The sequence below is a fragment of the Suillus plorans genome (genome assembly GCF_016647745.1).
Source record: "Suillus plorans strain S12 chromosome Unknown HD556scaffold_57, whole genome shotgun sequence".
NCBI lineage: Eukaryota > Fungi > Basidiomycota > Agaricomycetes > Boletales > Suillaceae > Suillus > Suillus plorans.
The window spans coordinates 268,522-285,025 of NW_024537441.1; the positions used below are offsets into that span (position 1 = coordinate 268,522).

At 48.4% G+C, this 16,504-nt stretch overlaps 5 protein-coding genes across 5 annotated transcripts; 2 read left to right on the forward strand and 3 right to left on the reverse strand.

Annotated features, from left to right (window-relative positions):
• Positions 1-73: 73 nt before the first annotated feature.
• HD556DRAFT_1446869 (uncharacterized protein) lies at positions 74-1,907 on the forward strand (the record flags this gene model as incomplete). Its single annotated transcript, XM_041307167.1, has 6 exons — positions 74-238; positions 284-378; positions 426-1,051; positions 1,102-1,486; positions 1,535-1,735; positions 1,781-1,907. 6 exons carry the CDS (start codon positions 74-76, stop codon positions 1,905-1,907), a joined length of 1,599 nt encoding a protein of 532 aa, XP_041156695.1.
• Positions 1,908-3,169: 1,262 nt separating this feature from the next.
• On the reverse strand, positions 3,170-5,003 carry HD556DRAFT_1446870 (uncharacterized protein; the record flags this gene model as incomplete). The annotated part of the gene is made up of 6 exons (XM_041307168.1): positions 3,170-3,296; positions 3,342-3,542; positions 3,591-3,975; positions 4,026-4,651; positions 4,699-4,793; positions 4,839-5,003. The coding sequence occupies 6 exons, from the start codon at positions 5,001-5,003 to the stop codon at positions 3,170-3,172; spliced, it is 1,599 nt and encodes a 532-aa protein (XP_041156696.1).
• Positions 5,004-5,190: 187 nt separating this feature from the next.
• Positions 5,191-5,775, forward strand: HD556DRAFT_1311237 (uncharacterized protein; the record flags this gene model as incomplete). The annotated part of the gene is made up of 3 exons (XM_041300522.1): positions 5,191-5,325; positions 5,377-5,540; positions 5,589-5,775. 3 exons carry the CDS (start codon positions 5,191-5,193, stop codon positions 5,773-5,775), a joined length of 486 nt encoding a protein of 161 aa, XP_041156697.1.
• Positions 5,776-5,941: 166 nt separating this feature from the next.
• On the reverse strand, positions 5,942-6,783 carry HD556DRAFT_1243522 (uncharacterized protein; the record flags this gene model as incomplete). The annotated part of the gene is made up of 2 exons (XM_041298387.1): positions 5,942-6,349; positions 6,466-6,783. The coding sequence occupies 2 exons, from the start codon at positions 6,781-6,783 to the stop codon at positions 5,942-5,944; spliced, it is 726 nt and encodes a 241-aa protein (XP_041156698.1).
• Positions 6,784-8,873: 2,090 nt separating this feature from the next.
• Positions 8,874-9,265, reverse strand: HD556DRAFT_1311239 (uncharacterized protein; the record flags this gene model as incomplete). Its single annotated transcript, XM_041300523.1, has 2 exons — positions 8,874-8,960; positions 9,002-9,265. 2 exons carry the CDS (start codon positions 9,263-9,265, stop codon positions 8,874-8,876), a joined length of 351 nt encoding a protein of 116 aa, XP_041156699.1.
• Between the last annotated feature and the right edge of the window lie 7,239 nt (positions 9,266-16,504).

Sequence of the window (16,504 nt, forward strand, 5' to 3'; positions counted from 1 at the left end):
TGCTTGTAGTTTATATCGAGCCAGTCTGTCCTATCACTAACTTTATAATTCTTACAGTTCTAGTATGTTCAGTATGGCTGGCGAGGGAGGCTCTAGCCTCTGGAACAACAGTGCATTTTCAGGGTCTTATACGCCTTCTCCTGGACCCTCCTTGGCAAATATGACGTCACCCGAGGCAGATTCATTCTCACCACCCCCAGCGCAAGTCCCACAGCCTCAATTCAGCTTGTTTCAGCAGGTGAGTCACTTGCTACTGTTTCTATTAACTTACTGTATGTTTTAGGGTGCATATATGCACGAAAACCAAGCCTTGCGAGAGCGTTGTGGAATCTTGGAAGCACAGGTCACCAAACTCTCCATTGAACGTGATACTATACAGTAAGATTTTGTATGTACTTCATGTGCATTCTCTAATGTAATGATAGGGCAATGTTTCACCAGCTCGCCTCTTCTGTGCGCCTTGATGAAGCTGTGGAGTCTCTCGGCTCCAAAGGCACACACCTATCACTGGCAGCACCCTGCACCAGTAACACCAAACGTCCGACTCGTGAGACACATCCCAAGGTCAAATTTTGGAACCAGGACGCATTCTTGGATTGGGCAGAACGAGCTAGCGCGCAAGGGCTTCATCGCGGGAAAATTCCTTACCTTGAAGGTGAAAACGGAGAACTGGTCCCTGAAGCAACAGTCAAAGCTATTCGCAAGACCCTGCGTGGAGGATGGTCAGAACTTGTAAATCGCCAGCTTGCTCCGAAGTCGTGGGGCAAGTTGTCGTCGACGGGAAACCAATTCATTCATTCACTCATGGAAAAATCGTACCCACTGTTTACTCTCGCTAACAACGGATGGAAACTAGATTATCTGTGCAAGTCGTCTTACTCCGCATGGCGAAGGAACCACCTTGATGACAACGGCAACTGGAAATCAAGGAAGGATGGCAATGACGACAGTGATGACGACAGCGACGATGGAGACTCCTCGGACGCAAAAGGTAAGAAGCGCAAGAAAGTGAAGCGCTCAAAGTCCGAGGTCCCAGAAAAGAAACTCAAATGTAGGTTCTCACTTGAGTTGCTTTACCCTACTAACAATACCATACTGTAGTTACTCCGGATGTGTCGATTCCCCCTTCTTTGCCTCCAACTCCTTCGATACCACCAGCAGTACTTCCTTCCCCAGTGCTATCACCATCTCTGGATCTTTTGGACTCGGAGAGTGCAAGCATTCCCACTACCGACGGCGACACTGCAGAGCCTTCTCATACCATCATCGAAGAGTCTCTGGAGAGTGCGAGTGTCACTCCTACTATTGTTATTGCAGAGCCTTCCCATCCCATCGAAGAGTCCGAATCTCCCACTACTCTTCCAAGCCCTATCACCGTGTCATCTCATCCTGCCGGCGATCCGCTTGAGGAAAAGGAAAATATACCACCACCACAGCCACCTACCGCTACACCTGCACCAATCAAAATCACTGTATCCAATCCCATGTTGGTTGTACGTTGCTTTTATTTGTTGGCGTTACTTACTTTCTTTAGCTCGTTGCTCGCGCTGGCTGCCGCTGGCGTGAAAATTCCTCTGCTGCCTTCCGATTCTGTACCTATGCAAGCACCTATTGTTCCAACCGAAAAAGTGTCTGTCCCATCCGACGGAGCCAACTCCAACCTCCAGAAAGGCAAAGCAGCCAAGGCAGGAAGCAAGAGCTCGAAAATGCGCCCGAGCCCTACTAAGAATGGACGGTACGTGTTTTTTTCTCAGACTTTCCCTTTACTAATGGGTTGCAGTAATCTATGCGCTCTTCGTTGGCTGAAGCAAATCAAAATTGGCGGGACGACGGAGGAATTTTGTGCTTATTATGGGGATCTGACACTAGAGCAACGAAAGGCAAGTGATATAATCTCTTGTATTTGAGTTGATTCATTCACACTGGCCGGTAGGGATACGACGAGGAAGCAGCTGCACTCGTAAGTCCTTGATTCTCTCGATGGACCTTCTAAATCGTCGTCTACTAGGTCGCTACCGATACATGGACCAAAGCTGTCTCCGAAGGACGACTTTATTAGATTCAGCACCATCCGATCCTGCACCATCCGACATACGCATTTCCTACAACGTTTTCGAGTGTTTTCGAGCCGTTTCGAGCCGCTGTCTGCACGCGTCGTGTTTTCCAAGCCGCTATCTGTGTTTTGAGCTTTTTTGTACCACCTTTTGTACCCCCCATTGCTACAGTGCCTAATATTATTCGAGCATATTTGCGCACATTTTCAACTGTCTGGCAAGGGATGCGAGTATATGCATTCAAATGCGCAAATATGTTTTACATTGAAAAAAGCACCTATGTGCATGAGGAAACCCGCCCCCGCATATATTGAAATATGCGGATTCGCTCACTACGTGTCTTATAATGTTCTCATATGTTTTTCTATCGAGCTGCTGACAAAATCACTTATCGTCACACCACGACTCCTCCCGTCATAGTCAGTTTTCACTGGGTATCATAGCCTATATGCTGTGAAGTTGTACGTCTCCGAGTCTTACCCTGATACACGCATTGCCTTTTCCCTGAATTGCGTAGGTAATGAGCGCTCAGGCCCAGTGAAAACTGACTATGACGGGAGGAGTCGTGGTGTGACGATAAGTGATTTTGTCAGCAGCTCGATAGAAAAACATATGAGAACATTATAAGACACGTAGTGAGCGAATCCGCATATTTCAATATATGCGGGGGCGGGTTTCCTCATGCACATAGGTGCTTTTTTCAATGTAAAACATATTTGCGCATTTGAATGCATATACTCGCATCCCTTGCCAGACAGTTGAAAATGTGCGCAAATATGCTCGAATAATATTAGGCACTGTAGCAATGGGGGGTACAAAAGGTGGTACAAAAAAGCTCAAAACACAGATAGCGGCTTGGAAAACACGACGCGTGCAGACAGCGGCTCGAAACGGCTCGAAAACACTCGAAAACGTTGTAGGAAATGCGTATGTCGGATGGTGCAGGATCGGATGGTGCTGAATCTAATAAAGTCGTCCTTCGGAGACAGCTTTGGTCCATGTATCGGTAGCGACCTAGTAGACGACGATTTAGAAGGTCCATCGAGAGAATCAAGGACTTACGAGTGCAGCTGCTTCCTCGTCGTATCCCTACCGGCCAGTGTGAATGAATCAACTCAAATACAAGAGATTATATCACTTGCCTTTCGTTGCTCTAGTGTCAGATCCCCATAATAAGCACAAAATTCCTCCGTCGTCCCGCCAATTTTGATTTGCTTCAGCCAACGAAGAGCGCATAGATTACTGCAACCCATTAGTAAAGGGAAAGTCTGAGAAAAAAACACGTACCGTCCATTCTTAGTAGGGCTCGGGCGCATTTTCGAGCTCTTGCTTCCTGCCTTGGCTGCTTTGCCTTTCTGGAGGTTGGAGTTGGCTCCGTCGGATGGGACAGACACTTTTTCGGTTGGAACAATAGGTGCTTGCATAGGTACAGAATCGGAAGGCAGCAGAGGAATTTTCACGCCAGCGGCAGCCAGCGCGAGCAACGAGCTAAAGAAAGTAAGTAACGCCAACAAATAAAAGCAACGTACAACCAACATGGGATTGGATACAGTGATTTTGATTGGTGCAGGTGTAGCGGTAGGTGGCTGTGGTGGTGGTATATTTTCCTTTTCCTCAAGCGGATCGCCGGCAGGATGAGATGACACGGTGATAGGGCTTGGAAGAGTAGTGGGAGATTCGGACTCTTCGATGGGATGGGAAGGCTCTGCAATAACAATAGTAGGAGTGACACTCGCACTCTCCAGAGACTCTTCGATGATGGTATGAGAAGGCTCTGCAGTGTCGCCGTCGGTAGTGGGAATGCTTGCACTCTCCGAGTCCAAAAGATCCAGAGATGGTGATAGCACTGGGGAAGGAAGTACTGCTGGTGGTATCGAAGGAGTTGGAGGCAAAGAAGGGGGAATCGACACATCCGGAGTAACTACAGTATGGTATTGTTAGTAGGGTAAAGCAACTCAAGTGAGAACCTACATTTGAGTTTCTTTTCTGGGACCTCGGACTTTGAGCGCTTCACTTTCTTGCGCTTCTTACCTTTTGCGTCCGAGGAGTCTCCATCGTCGCTGTCGTCATCACTGTCGTCATTGCCATCCTTCCTTGATTTCCAGTTGCCGTTGTCATCAAGGTGGTTCCTTCGCCATGCGGAGTAAGACGACTTGCACAGATAATCTAGTTTCCATCCGTTGTTAGCGAGAGTAAACAGTGGGTACGATTTTTCCATGAGTGAATGAATGAATTGGTTTCCCGTCGACGACAACTTGCCCCACGACTTCGGAGCAAGCTGGCGATTTACAAGTTCTGACCATCCTCCACGCAGGGTCTTGCGAATAGCTTTGACTGTTGCTTCAGGGACCAGTTCTCCGTTTTCACCTTCAAGGTAAGGAATTTTCCCGCGATGAAGCCCTTGCGCGCTAGCTCGTTCTGCCCAATCCAAGAATGCGTCCTGGTTCCAAAATTTGACCTTGGGATGTGTCTCACGAGTCGGACGTTTGGTGTTACTGGTGCAGGGTGCTGCCAGTGATAGGTGTGTGCCTTTGGAGCCGAGAGACTCCACAGCTTCATCAAGGCGCACAGAAGAGGCGAGCTGGTGAAACATTGCCCTATCATTACATTAGAGAATGCACATGAAGTACATACAAAATCTTACTGTATAGTATCACGTTCAATGGAGAGTTTGGTGACCTGTGCTTCCAAGATTCCACAACGCTCTCGCAAGGCTTGGTTTTCGTGCATATATGCACCCTAAAACATACAGTAAGTTAATAGAAACAGTAGCAAGTGACTCACCTGCTGAAACAAGCTGAATTGAGGCTGTGGGACTTGCGCTGGGGGTGGTGAGAATGAATCTGCCTCGGGTGACGTCATATTTGCCAAGGAGGGTCCAGGAGAAGGCGTATAAGACCCTGAAAATGCACTGTTGTTCCAGAGGCTAGAGCCTCCCTCGCCAGCCATACTGAACATACTAGAACTGTAAGAATTATAAAGTTAGTGATAGGACAGACTGGCTCGATATAAACTACAAGCAAGACTCATTGAGTCGTCTGTATTCAATATTCTGTCTCCGATGGAAAATACCGAATTGAGAAACTTGTCTCGGTCTCGACACGGTACCTTTCATTTCACGACTTACCACACATCGATGTCTTCCCCAACTATCATTAGCTCATCCAACGTCACGATGCTCGGGGATGTTGTTGTTGTCGAGATCGATGGTTTAGACGCGTCGTGGGCTACTTATGTCTTGTCTTTAGACATGGAATCTCCTGGACGAAAGGTGCGTGTTTTTTTGTGCTTATTTGCTGATCCCACATATATAATTGTATAGAGAGTTGTTTTTCGCTTCAAAGACCTTCGTCGCAATGAGGGATCGAAGCCGGATGAAGACATGATGCCAGTGGTTAAGTCTGAGGAGGAGAACATCAAAACCGAGCCTGAGGAAGATCTGACAATTAAGGTCGAGGAGGACCTTCCTGAACTTCTTCCGGCAATGTAAGTACAATATTTGTCTGTATTGTAATCTAACTTGTTCATTTATAGTGCTTGTACAGTGTCTCCATGTCGTCTACTCTCACTGCGCTGCAACAATCCAGCCAATCCTAATCGTACTGACAAGCCTTGGTGCTACTGGGTCCGCCAACTTACAAACTCGGATGTTGCTGCCGCAGTCGCCAGAAGAGAAGCAGATGACATCCTTCAAATTTTTGGGATGCCCCACTATTTCTAATTCGTCTTTTGTTCTCGCGTCCTCTGTCCTCTTGCTGTCAGATTGCTCTCATGTTGTCTTGCTGTTGTGCACTCAGATCCACTCGAACTCTCGCATTCCTCATATGTAGCAATAGAAAAAATCATTGAACTATAATAACTGTAACTACGAGCTTTAGAAATAATGTCTACTCGATTCTGGCATCATCAGCATTGTCCTCGTCGTCCTCATCATGATATGCACTGTAGCGAACTCCAAGATCAGATACATCTAAGCCCGGCTTTTCAATCATAAAAAAACGCTCCTCTGTAAGCCCCGATGGAAGTGTTGGTTTGTGTGGAACCATGGCGATCACGCTGACAATATCCTTGACATCAATAGCCAAGACTTGCTCAGAGTGGGTACAGGAAGCGACCGTCTGGGAAGAAAGTTGCAGGAGAGCTTCGTCAGGGAGTGAATACATTTGGATCACAGCGATGTCCAAAAAATGCCAGTTGTCTTCATCGTCACTATCTTCATTGGCATCATCCACTTCGACTGCGAGCCTGGTAAAATATTGCACTTCACCGAATTGAAACTGTCCAGCAACTTTAAACTATAACGAGTTAGCATGTAGAAGATGTTTTAATAAAACAAACAAACCTTCACATTGCGTGACATTCGCACTTGCTCACGCGCTTTGGTGGTCTCTCTCCAAGCTGAGCGAGCAACCTGCTTATTGGGTAACAAAAGTCGGGCCCATTTCTTGATGCGAGGAAGCATGCGACGAGCACCAAGAAAATTGGCGATTGCTTGTGCATCTGCACCGTCTGGGAGTTTCGCATATCGTTCTCGTTTGCGAAGAAGCACATACCCATCTCCTAAATCAACGGAACCATTCGGAAGGCCTTGGTGTGAATTGTCGAGCTCAGGCATTATGGAGAGAAGGGTATTAATGCGGCAGCGTCGAACTCCTTCTTGTGAGAGGTTTGCGAAAGGATTCGAGGGCTGACGAATTTCTTGACCCAAATTTCCAATCGTTCGTTCCATAGTCCACTGTGCATAGCATATTGATGGGCCTTTCCGCACTGTTTCTGAGACGAGGTGGTTGGTTTGATGGACACATGGACGAATGAAGTGGATGCGATCTTCTCGGCGACGATAATACAAGAGTTCAAAGTCCCGCTCCCAGCAGCATAAAAGTGCTTGGGCATGGACAAGTTCCTGGGCTGTGATGCGATATTGACACATCAGCTGGAATCCACGGACGAGTTGGCAGTAGTTAGACCAGTATTTCCGGGGTAGAATGTCGTAGAGTAGTGCAGGTGCGAGGCCAAACATGTACAGTTGAAATTCCCATGTTTTATAGCCAGTGTTAAGCTTCTCAGAAATATTACGAGGCTTGCGATCAAATGAAGTGGGAAGGTAGGGTCCGGCGTTCTCAACTGCTGCTCCATGTATAGTCCAGGTACCCTCGTCTCTAAAGACAGCCCAGTCCCAAGTTTCGACATTGTCTGATGGTCCGCAGTCTAAAGTTCCGCGCCAGAGACTCAGTAAGAGATCGCTAAGATTTGCTGCGAGGTGCATGATGTCCGTCGTCATGCAGAATGGGACTCCAAGACTGCGTGAAGGACTTAGGCCAAGGATTAGAGGGGGCTTTGTTATACCTGTCTCCGTTTTCCTGAGGTCGAACTGACGTTGATTTGGAGAAGTAATGAGGCGTTTTAAGTTAGTTTCGTAGTCATCAGATCCTCCGAGCGGAATTTTGAACACATCAATATCTGGATGGTTGCTCCCGATGACTGAATGATCAGTTGGCTTCAAGAGTGCTGGGTAGTAACGAGTCCCGCGAGTTTTTCTTCGGCCCTGTACTCCACAATAGATCCGACACCCATTCTTCCCACTGTTCCCCACCATTCCGTCCCAATACACAAGTCCAGGCCCATCAGCCGTCGTGAATATGAGGTGAATGTCCGATATAAATGTTGCATCACGGGATGCATCCCACACGGTAAGGCCTTCGTTTTGGATGGCTGCAAGGTGGTGCATTCCAACAAAGAGGAAAGAATCGACATTCTTTGGCTTGTTTGGTCCAGGTATAAAGCCACCTGGACGGACATGTACTTTGCGGTATCGTTTGTTGGGGGAGAGGTTTAAAACAACCCACATATAAATCCAGCAGTCTGACTCCTTAGACTCGTAGAGTTGCGCACCATCCAATGAGACCATGAGAGCAATGTCTCCTTCCTTGATATCCCCGTCGATCACTGCAGTAAGATAGTCCCATCCCATCACGATGTCATCGATGACAGGAATAGTACCTGTTGCCCGAAGCTCTGTCAGCACTTCCTGTGTGCGCTCGTGAAGATAACGCATGTCGCATGCGCTGTCTGGATTACGGTAAAGAGCCTGCAATTGGGGGGCTAATGGTATGGTTGAAAAATTTTGCGCAGCAACCTTTCTTCGGCCATTGCTGGCTGCAAGCTTGGCTTGATCCCATCGAGAAGTACCACACACAGTGCAGTGTTCGAGCGTAGCGTAAGGTCCAGTATATGCCATGCACGACTGGGAGCACATATCATGTATTATGGGTTCAACACCTGTGTGAGCAGCAACGAGCTTTTCGACAGCATGGAAGCTCAAGATGTCGTCAACACCATCAATGCCAGAAAAGTTCTGCATCAATGACCTGCGAATACGGTTATACGCATCTTGCGAGGCATGTTCAAGTGCGAGGTATGTCGAAATACTGTGTCGGATGGCAGGACTATTGACGTCGATGGGGCCACGAGGTGGATTACGGAGACGTTGGAGCGCTTCATCGCTCATTTTAGCACTTTGGTCCTCCAAGGATGCTTGCTTGAGGGCAAGGACAAATTCCATTGTCTCCTTAACCTTCGGCAGCACTGCGCTACGTGCAAGGGCCTCCACATCAATGTGCGGCCGTTCTCTTCGCTCAAATTCTAACTCATACTGCGGCAGATGCGCATTTTCTTGTGGAGGGTGGTGCTCGTGCAAGTCTGGTTCTGGAGGGAGATGATGGGGGATGTCTGGCTCGTCCGGTACTGGGGGAGGTCTATACTCGAGTGCATCTGGTTCCGGAGGGTGGTGCTGGTGCATATCCAGTTCTTGAGGCATATTCAGTTCATCCGGCACTGGGGGAGGTCTATGCTCAGGTGCATCTGGCTCCGGAGGGTGGTTTTGATCATCATAGTACTGTAATATGACTATTGAAAAATTTAGATCATAACAAGGCAAAGAAACGTACCAGATTGTCATCCATCTCAAAATCGTTGTCTGTGTTATTGTTTTTGTTAACGTTGGAGGTGGATGGCTCAGAATTCCGAGCACATTTGCGACGTCCGACAGCATGATTGTTACTCTCATCAACTCGTGCGCGCTTAGCAAGTTCCCGCAATGCAGCAGTACGACGAGCACTACTGGTAGACAGAGCACCAGGAGGATCAGGGACACGGTGTGCTGCAGGCTCGGAGTCTAGTGGAAGATTTTGGTCAGCTGGAAGAAGGGACATGTGTTCTGGTAGCGCTCTGCGCAGATGAATACTCTCTCTCTCATCTTCTGGAGCCTCTTGTAGATGTCGGCGCCAAGTTGCTGTCGACACGCTATGTGGCCTCCCGAAGTTGTATCTCGAGCACACACAGAGACTGACATTTTCAGCGGACTCGTTTGTAGGCATGTTTTCTATAGATTGGAATATGGCTATGAGTGCAAAGACTCCAACGTAACGAACCTACACGCTTGGCGAAGTGCGATGGAGAAGCAAAGCAAAGCAAAGACTAAGGAAATATACGAAGTTAGCGCTTCGCAACGCAACGTTACGAGCACAACGTATGCAATGAGTCGGATTATGATAAATGAGCATATACCAACATGTAACTAAAAAGGAAAATCATTTCTAAGCATGTGACGACTCCTCCCGTCATAGTCAGTTTTCACTGGGTATGATAGGCTGTATCATGTCAATGTGGCAAACGTCAGGCGAATACAAAGTGACATACACTAATAACATAATAATATGATATGAAGCCTGGTGGAATGGAGAGAAACCAGCAGTGTTTGTACCGGCAGCGTCTCTTGTGATGAAGAGTGAATGGACAAGAATAGATGTCACGCACTACGCCGCAACAGATAAAATTTCCCAGTGAAAAGTCCTTCGAGTGTGGCAAATTGTACCCAATTATCATTGACATGTGCCAAGTTGGCCCTTAACAGGTATCACATAGTATCGTAAGGCTGAAAACGTTTTTCAACAATTACTGTCACATATTCTTTCGGAGCATGTGACTTATGTAACGCTACTCCGAACTGTTAGACATGATCGTGGCTGGCATGTTATTTGATGTTATGTTATCTATCGGCAGATCAGCTGAATCGACTCAACTCTGACGCTGTTTAATGTTCTTGACTTTAAGCACTGGTTCATGAGTCGATTACCCTGCTACAAATCTTTAAGACGACGTTGCCTCGACTTCCTTGCGGTTTCCGGAGTTCTCTGGCGCACACCCAATACTTGGCGCCTGAAGTCAATACAGCAGTAAATATTACCTCGAGGCTTGTAGTCAAGGGTCCTGCATTTAAATGAGATGGAGCCCCTTCTTTCTTTCTCCGCTTCTTGTCGCACTCCACCTCGCTCAGACTAATTATCAACCCCAGAGTTTATTCACCATGAACGACGCCAATCAATTGGGGGACTCAAAGTCAGTTCCTCCTCCGGATATCGAGACACTAAACGAAACAAACGCTGCTGAGCGCCCGGTAGGTGGCTGATGTTCATGAAGTCGAAATGCTGACTCTTGTCGACACGTCCTTTGTCTAGGGCCGACCCCGTGGCAAAATCTGCCGGTTTCTGGGGAAGGTTACAAATGGCGTAATAAAAAAGATTTCTGTGAGTCGAATTCAATGCTGAGCGTACTGGGATAAGGCTGATATTGTACACAAGCGCTCGAGCTTGAAAGATTCACGCAGCCGTGACCCTGTTACCCCAGTTGTCGATCGTAAAGATGTCTCATCGATTCCGAATATCGAGGTAGGTCGCCTTTTAGTTTATGCACTTTGCATAAATTCTGTTGGTGCAGGTTCAGGATGTTTCCCCTGGTGCGAAACAAGGCACTGATCCCCAATTGGCACTCCGAGACGTCAACGAAGCTGCCAAAGGCATGAATCTACTATCGGGACCTGCGGCATCTGGAATCTCTGCTGCACAAAATGCACCAGCAGATGCATGTACATTCGAGGACACATATCTTCGACCTCTCAAGATATTCGATGCTGTTATAGGGAAGCTCGCGAATGTATGATTTCTCTCTTCCTCATCAGAACTAGACTAATACCGTTCTACAGGTACATCCGTATGCAAAGATGGCATTGGGTGTGCTATCTTGCGCATCAAAAGTACGTTCTTCTTCGCTCTTATTTATATTCCCTGCTCAGTCGTTCGGCACGCAGATAATTCTCGCTCAAGCGAATCGCGACGACGCGATACTCAGCCTCTACATGAAGTTAGGTCAAGTGTATGGCTTCATGACGCAAGACGACACGCTTCATCAAATTTCGTCCATGAGCACTATCTTGGGGCAGGTCTCTCAACAGACCCTTGAATGTGCCCATTTCATCATGGATTATTCAGAGAAGAAAAACTTTTGTGAGTCTCTATAACAAGTTATTTCACTTTGCAGATTTTCAATCTTATTAGGGAGGAGACTCGGAAAGAACGTCATCTCGGAAACAGACGATACGATACAACGGTATAACAACGTGTTGGATGCGCTCATGCAAAACTTCCGGGACCAAGTTGCTCGCGACGTAGCAATCTACACCCACCGCACAAGTAAGGATTCGGACATGCTTCTGGCTCGACACCCATTCATACTTCTACAGGCGAAATACTGGACCTCAGTGGTATGGCTTATGCGGAGGCCGCAGGACTAGATACTAGGAAGCGATGCCTGCCAGGGACGCGCATGGACATTCTCTCTGACATCATGGGATGGATCAACGATAGTAGAGATGATGTTCCATGCGTGCTATGGCTATCCGGCCCTGCTGGAACGGGTAAATCAGCCATCGCTCACACGATCGCTAGCTCGTTCATCGGGGTGGGTGGACTCGGTTCTTGTTATTGCTTCGACCGAAACACGGACGATCGCCATAAAAAAGTTTTCTCCACTATCGCGCGCGACCTGGCTGACCGTCATCCCGAGATGAGACGAGCGTTAGCGGATGCAGTCCAGAACGCAAATGCGCTCAAGACTACAGCGGATGTCGTACAGCAGTGGCAGAAGCTTCTCATCGAACCGTTAGGGAAGCTTTCTGAGTCACCCGTGGGGCCTGTCGTGATCATTATAGATGCACTGGACGAAAGTGGCAAGGCAGCGGAGACACGCAGTGACCTTCTACGTATTCTTGCCGGTAAACTTCGAGATCCAACCATCACCCACATCACGAAACTCCCTAAAAACTTCCGGATCATCGTTACTTCTCGCCCGCTCCATGATATAGAAGCAGCGCTTGCAGGCGCTCAGCATATTCGACGGATGTCCATGGACGACATTTCATCAGCCACCACAGAGCGTGACATCCACGCCTACATATCGAACGAGCTGGAAGAGTCTTCGGATTTTGGGGACACACAGTTTGCGGCGCTTGCTAAAAAAGCTGATGGCCTGTTTGAGTGGGCGCGTCTTGCTTGTAAATCCATCAAAGCACCCCCTCCTGGCTTATCTCCGTTCGAGTCCTTCGATGCTGTGGTATCCCGCAATCCCGCTGAGCGGGAAAATTTGTTGTATGATATGTACGAGTTCATTTTGACGGAGATCATGCGAATAGATAAATCTCCACATTCCACGTCTCGGCACAAACAGCTAACAAGATTTCGTTCCGTGATGGGACAAGTCCTTGGCGCATCTGAACCTCTTCCTCTGGAGTCCCTGAACGCCATGCGTCACCATTTTCCAGACAAAAGCGAGCGCTACGAAGTGCAAGTCATGGTCAAACATATGGGATCCCTCCTCAGCGGCACCACAAACTCATCTACCCCAATCCGGCCCCTTCATGTCTCTTTCCGCGACTTTCTGACAGACCAATCACACAGTGGAGAATTTTTCATCGACGTGTCAAAAGTACAACGCGACCTTGCTTTCGCATCGCTTCGAGTGATGGAACACGGACTTTCCTTCAATATCTGCGATCTAAAATCATCGTATCTCCCCAATTCCGAAGATCCCGGGCTGCTAGACCGAGTTGAAAAATGCATCCCTCCACATCTATCCTATGCCTGTCGATTTTGGCCTGTCCATGTACAAACAACTCGCTTCGATCCAGACCTCGCCAAAGAAATAAAATCACTTTTCGAGCATGAGCGACTGTTCTTCTGGCTCGAGGTACTCAGCCTTATCAATGCGCTGAGCGGCGCAGTCACCACTCTCCCGCTTATTGCCAAGTGGTTGAAGGTGAGTACATTATTATTGAGTGTTATATAACATGCTCGCTCACACACAATCACAATTGCAGGGTCACACTGGATATGAAGATGCCTCGTCCGCTGCAGTGGACGTGCAGAGATTTATCCAAGTCTTCGGATGCCTCATTTTGCGCAGCACACCGCATCTCTATGTGTCAGCATTGCCGTTCTCGCCCTTGAACTCACCGCTATTCAGAATGTTTTCTGCACGGTTTCCCAACTCTCTTCATCTGGCATCCGGACGTGATATCAACTGGACGGTTGTTCAGACCGTGATCACCGGACACACAGATACGGTTAACTCAGTCTCGTTCTCACCAGATGGGACTCGCATTGCAACCGGATCAGTGGATTGCACTGTGCGACTGTGGGATGCAGCGACTGGGCAACCAGTAGGCGAGCCCTTGCTGGGGCACACCAAGTCAGTTTATTCAGTTTCATTCTCGCCAGATGGGACACGCATCGTGTCTGGCTCGGCCGATAACACTATCCGGTTGTGGGACGTAAAAACATGGCAGTCCGTTGGTCAACCCTTATTAGGGCACACTTCTTCAGTTTCATCGGTCTCATTCTCGCCGAACGGGACTCGCATCATTTCCGGTTCAGACGATAAGACGGTCCGGCTATGGGATACAGCAACGCGGCAGCCAATTGGTGAACCCTTACGGGGGCACACTAGTGGGGTTTACTCAGTGTCGTTCTCGCCGGATGAGACTCGCATCGTTTCTAGTTCAAACGATAAGACTGTCCAGCTGTGGGAAGCGGCAACAGGGCAACCAGTTGGGCAGCCCTTGACAGGGCACACTTCTTCAGTCTTATCAGTCTCGTTCTCTCCGGATGGAACTCGCGTCGCAACTAGTTCTGCAGATAAGACTGTCCGACTATGGGATGCAGCGACAGGGAAACCCATATGTGAGCCCTTGGAGGGACACACTGATTGGGTGAGGTCAGTTTCGTTCTCGCCGGATGGAAGTCGCATTGTTACAGGTTCGGATGATGAAACCGTCCGGCTGTGGGATGCAACAACAGGGCAGCCGGTCGGTGAGCCCTTGGTGGGACACACCAGTTATGTCTACTCAGTCTTATTCTCTCCGGATGGAAGTTGCATTGCGACTGGTTCTGCTGATAATACTGTCCGACTGTGGGATGTATCTACAGAGCAGCCAGTTGATGAGCCCTTCCGAGGCCACGCCAATTCGATTACCTCAGTCTCGCTATCGCCGGATGGGACCCGCTTCGCAACTGGTTCCAAGGGTGGCACTGTGCGGCTGTTGGATGCAGCAACAGGGCAGCCAGTCGGTGAGCCCTTGCTGGGGCACACTGCAGAAGTTCACTCGGTCTCGTTCTCTCTGGATGGGACTCGCATCGCAACTGGCTCTGCAGATAAGACTGTCCGGTTGTGGGATGCAGGGACGGGTCAGTTAATAGGTGAACCTTGTCGCGGGCACACTTCTTCGGTTTCATCGGTCTCATTCTCGCCGGATGGAACTCGCGTCGTTTCTTGTTCGAGGGATAAGACGGTCCGGCTGTGGGATGCAGGAACGGGGCGGCCAATCGGTGAACCCTTGGAGGGACATACTTCTTCCGTCAACTCAGTCTCGTTCTCGCCGGACGGGACTCGTATCGTTTCTGGCTCGGATGATAAGACAGTTCGGCTGTGGGATGCAGTGATGGGGCAGCCAATTGGTGAGCCCTTAAAGGGGCACGTTGAGGAGGTCAACTCAGTCGCTTTCTCGTGGGATGGAACTCGCATTGTCTCTGGTTCGGACGATGAAAAAATCCGGTTGTGGGACGCAGGAACGGGGTTGCCCATTGGCGAGCCCTTGGAGGGACACACTGATTGGGTCAAATCAGTCTCGTTCTCGCCTGATGGGACTCGCATTGTTTCTGGTTCGCTCGATATGACTGTCAGGCTGTGGGATGTAGCGACAGGGCAGCCAATCGGACAGCCCTTGCGCGGGCATACTGAAGAGGTCAACTCAGTCTCTTTCTCATGGGATGGGACTCGCATCATTTCTTGTTCACATGATGGTACTGTCCGTGTCTGGTATGCAGCAATCAGGAAGTCATTGCAGGACCACGCCGAAGCAGACCGTTCACCATCCTCCCCACACGGCAGTTGTATCTCACATCCAACAGTGGTTATCCCCACACCCAACACTGTGAACAACAACTTTATTTCCTTCTCATCCAACTCGACACATACTCTGTGCGACACTGCTGAGCTACTCGCAGGCGCCTCTGACGACGACCACACTTATTTGCTGGGAGCTGATGGATGGGTGTTAGGACCAAATCGTCGGCTCTTATTCTGGGTACCACCCACTTCCCGAGAACCATTTTATAATTCTTGGACTGCATTAGTGATTGGGAAAAGATGTGTTGAGCTTGATTTGAGTCGCATGGCACATGGGACACGCTGGCAGCACTACTGTAAGGAGTGAGTATCCATTGTTTTACGTTCTTCGCAGTTAATCAATTCGGTCATTGTAGCTCTTGATTACGATCAACCCGTCCCAGCAAATTGACTTGCGGAGATGCCAGATACTATAGAGTGCAATAATCGAGTGTGTAGCTAATCCATCGTCTATTGGTCTATTGCATGTATACGTAGTGTTGTATTTGAAATCGCAGTGCGAACGACGTGTTTTAAAGATGACTGGGTAAGAGATTCTTCAGAACAGAAGAAGATTGTACGAAGTATAATTCTCATGCTCTCTTTGACGTATATAATAACAACAAGAGCACCGTAAGAATGTACTTACATGCAAGAATATTGAGACGCAAGGCATGGAACCGGCGAAACTTAAAAAATAAATGGAAATGTACGAGTGCCTGGGAAGCACGAAGCAGAAAACAATAACGAGGGCCAGGCGACTTTTCGGAATCATGAAGGAGGACTGAGATGTGCTAGTTGCGGGAAACTGCTGGGCCTTAGCATCCAATCCAAGTTTCTATTGGGCAACCAGGAGACTCTTTGTAGCCATTGGCTCATTTGGGCGTTGACATATTGGTCCAAGGTGCAGGTCGATTCTTGCAAACTGGAAGCAAGTAAAGTCGTTGGTGTCAAATTTGTGTCGCAGAGAGTAGGTCTGAGTGGTCCTAACAAAATGTGGAAGGAACGAGTCGAACGAAAATAATTTTGTCGAAGCGGGCTCGCTTGTTCGCATTCAGTGGATGGGGACCAGGGTCAACAAAACCAGTTCATATTACAAAAATTAGTAAACGTACTGGACATAAACAAGCAACGAATTGAGAAGTGCCTGCCTGTGGTAAAGGTCTGCTAGTGAA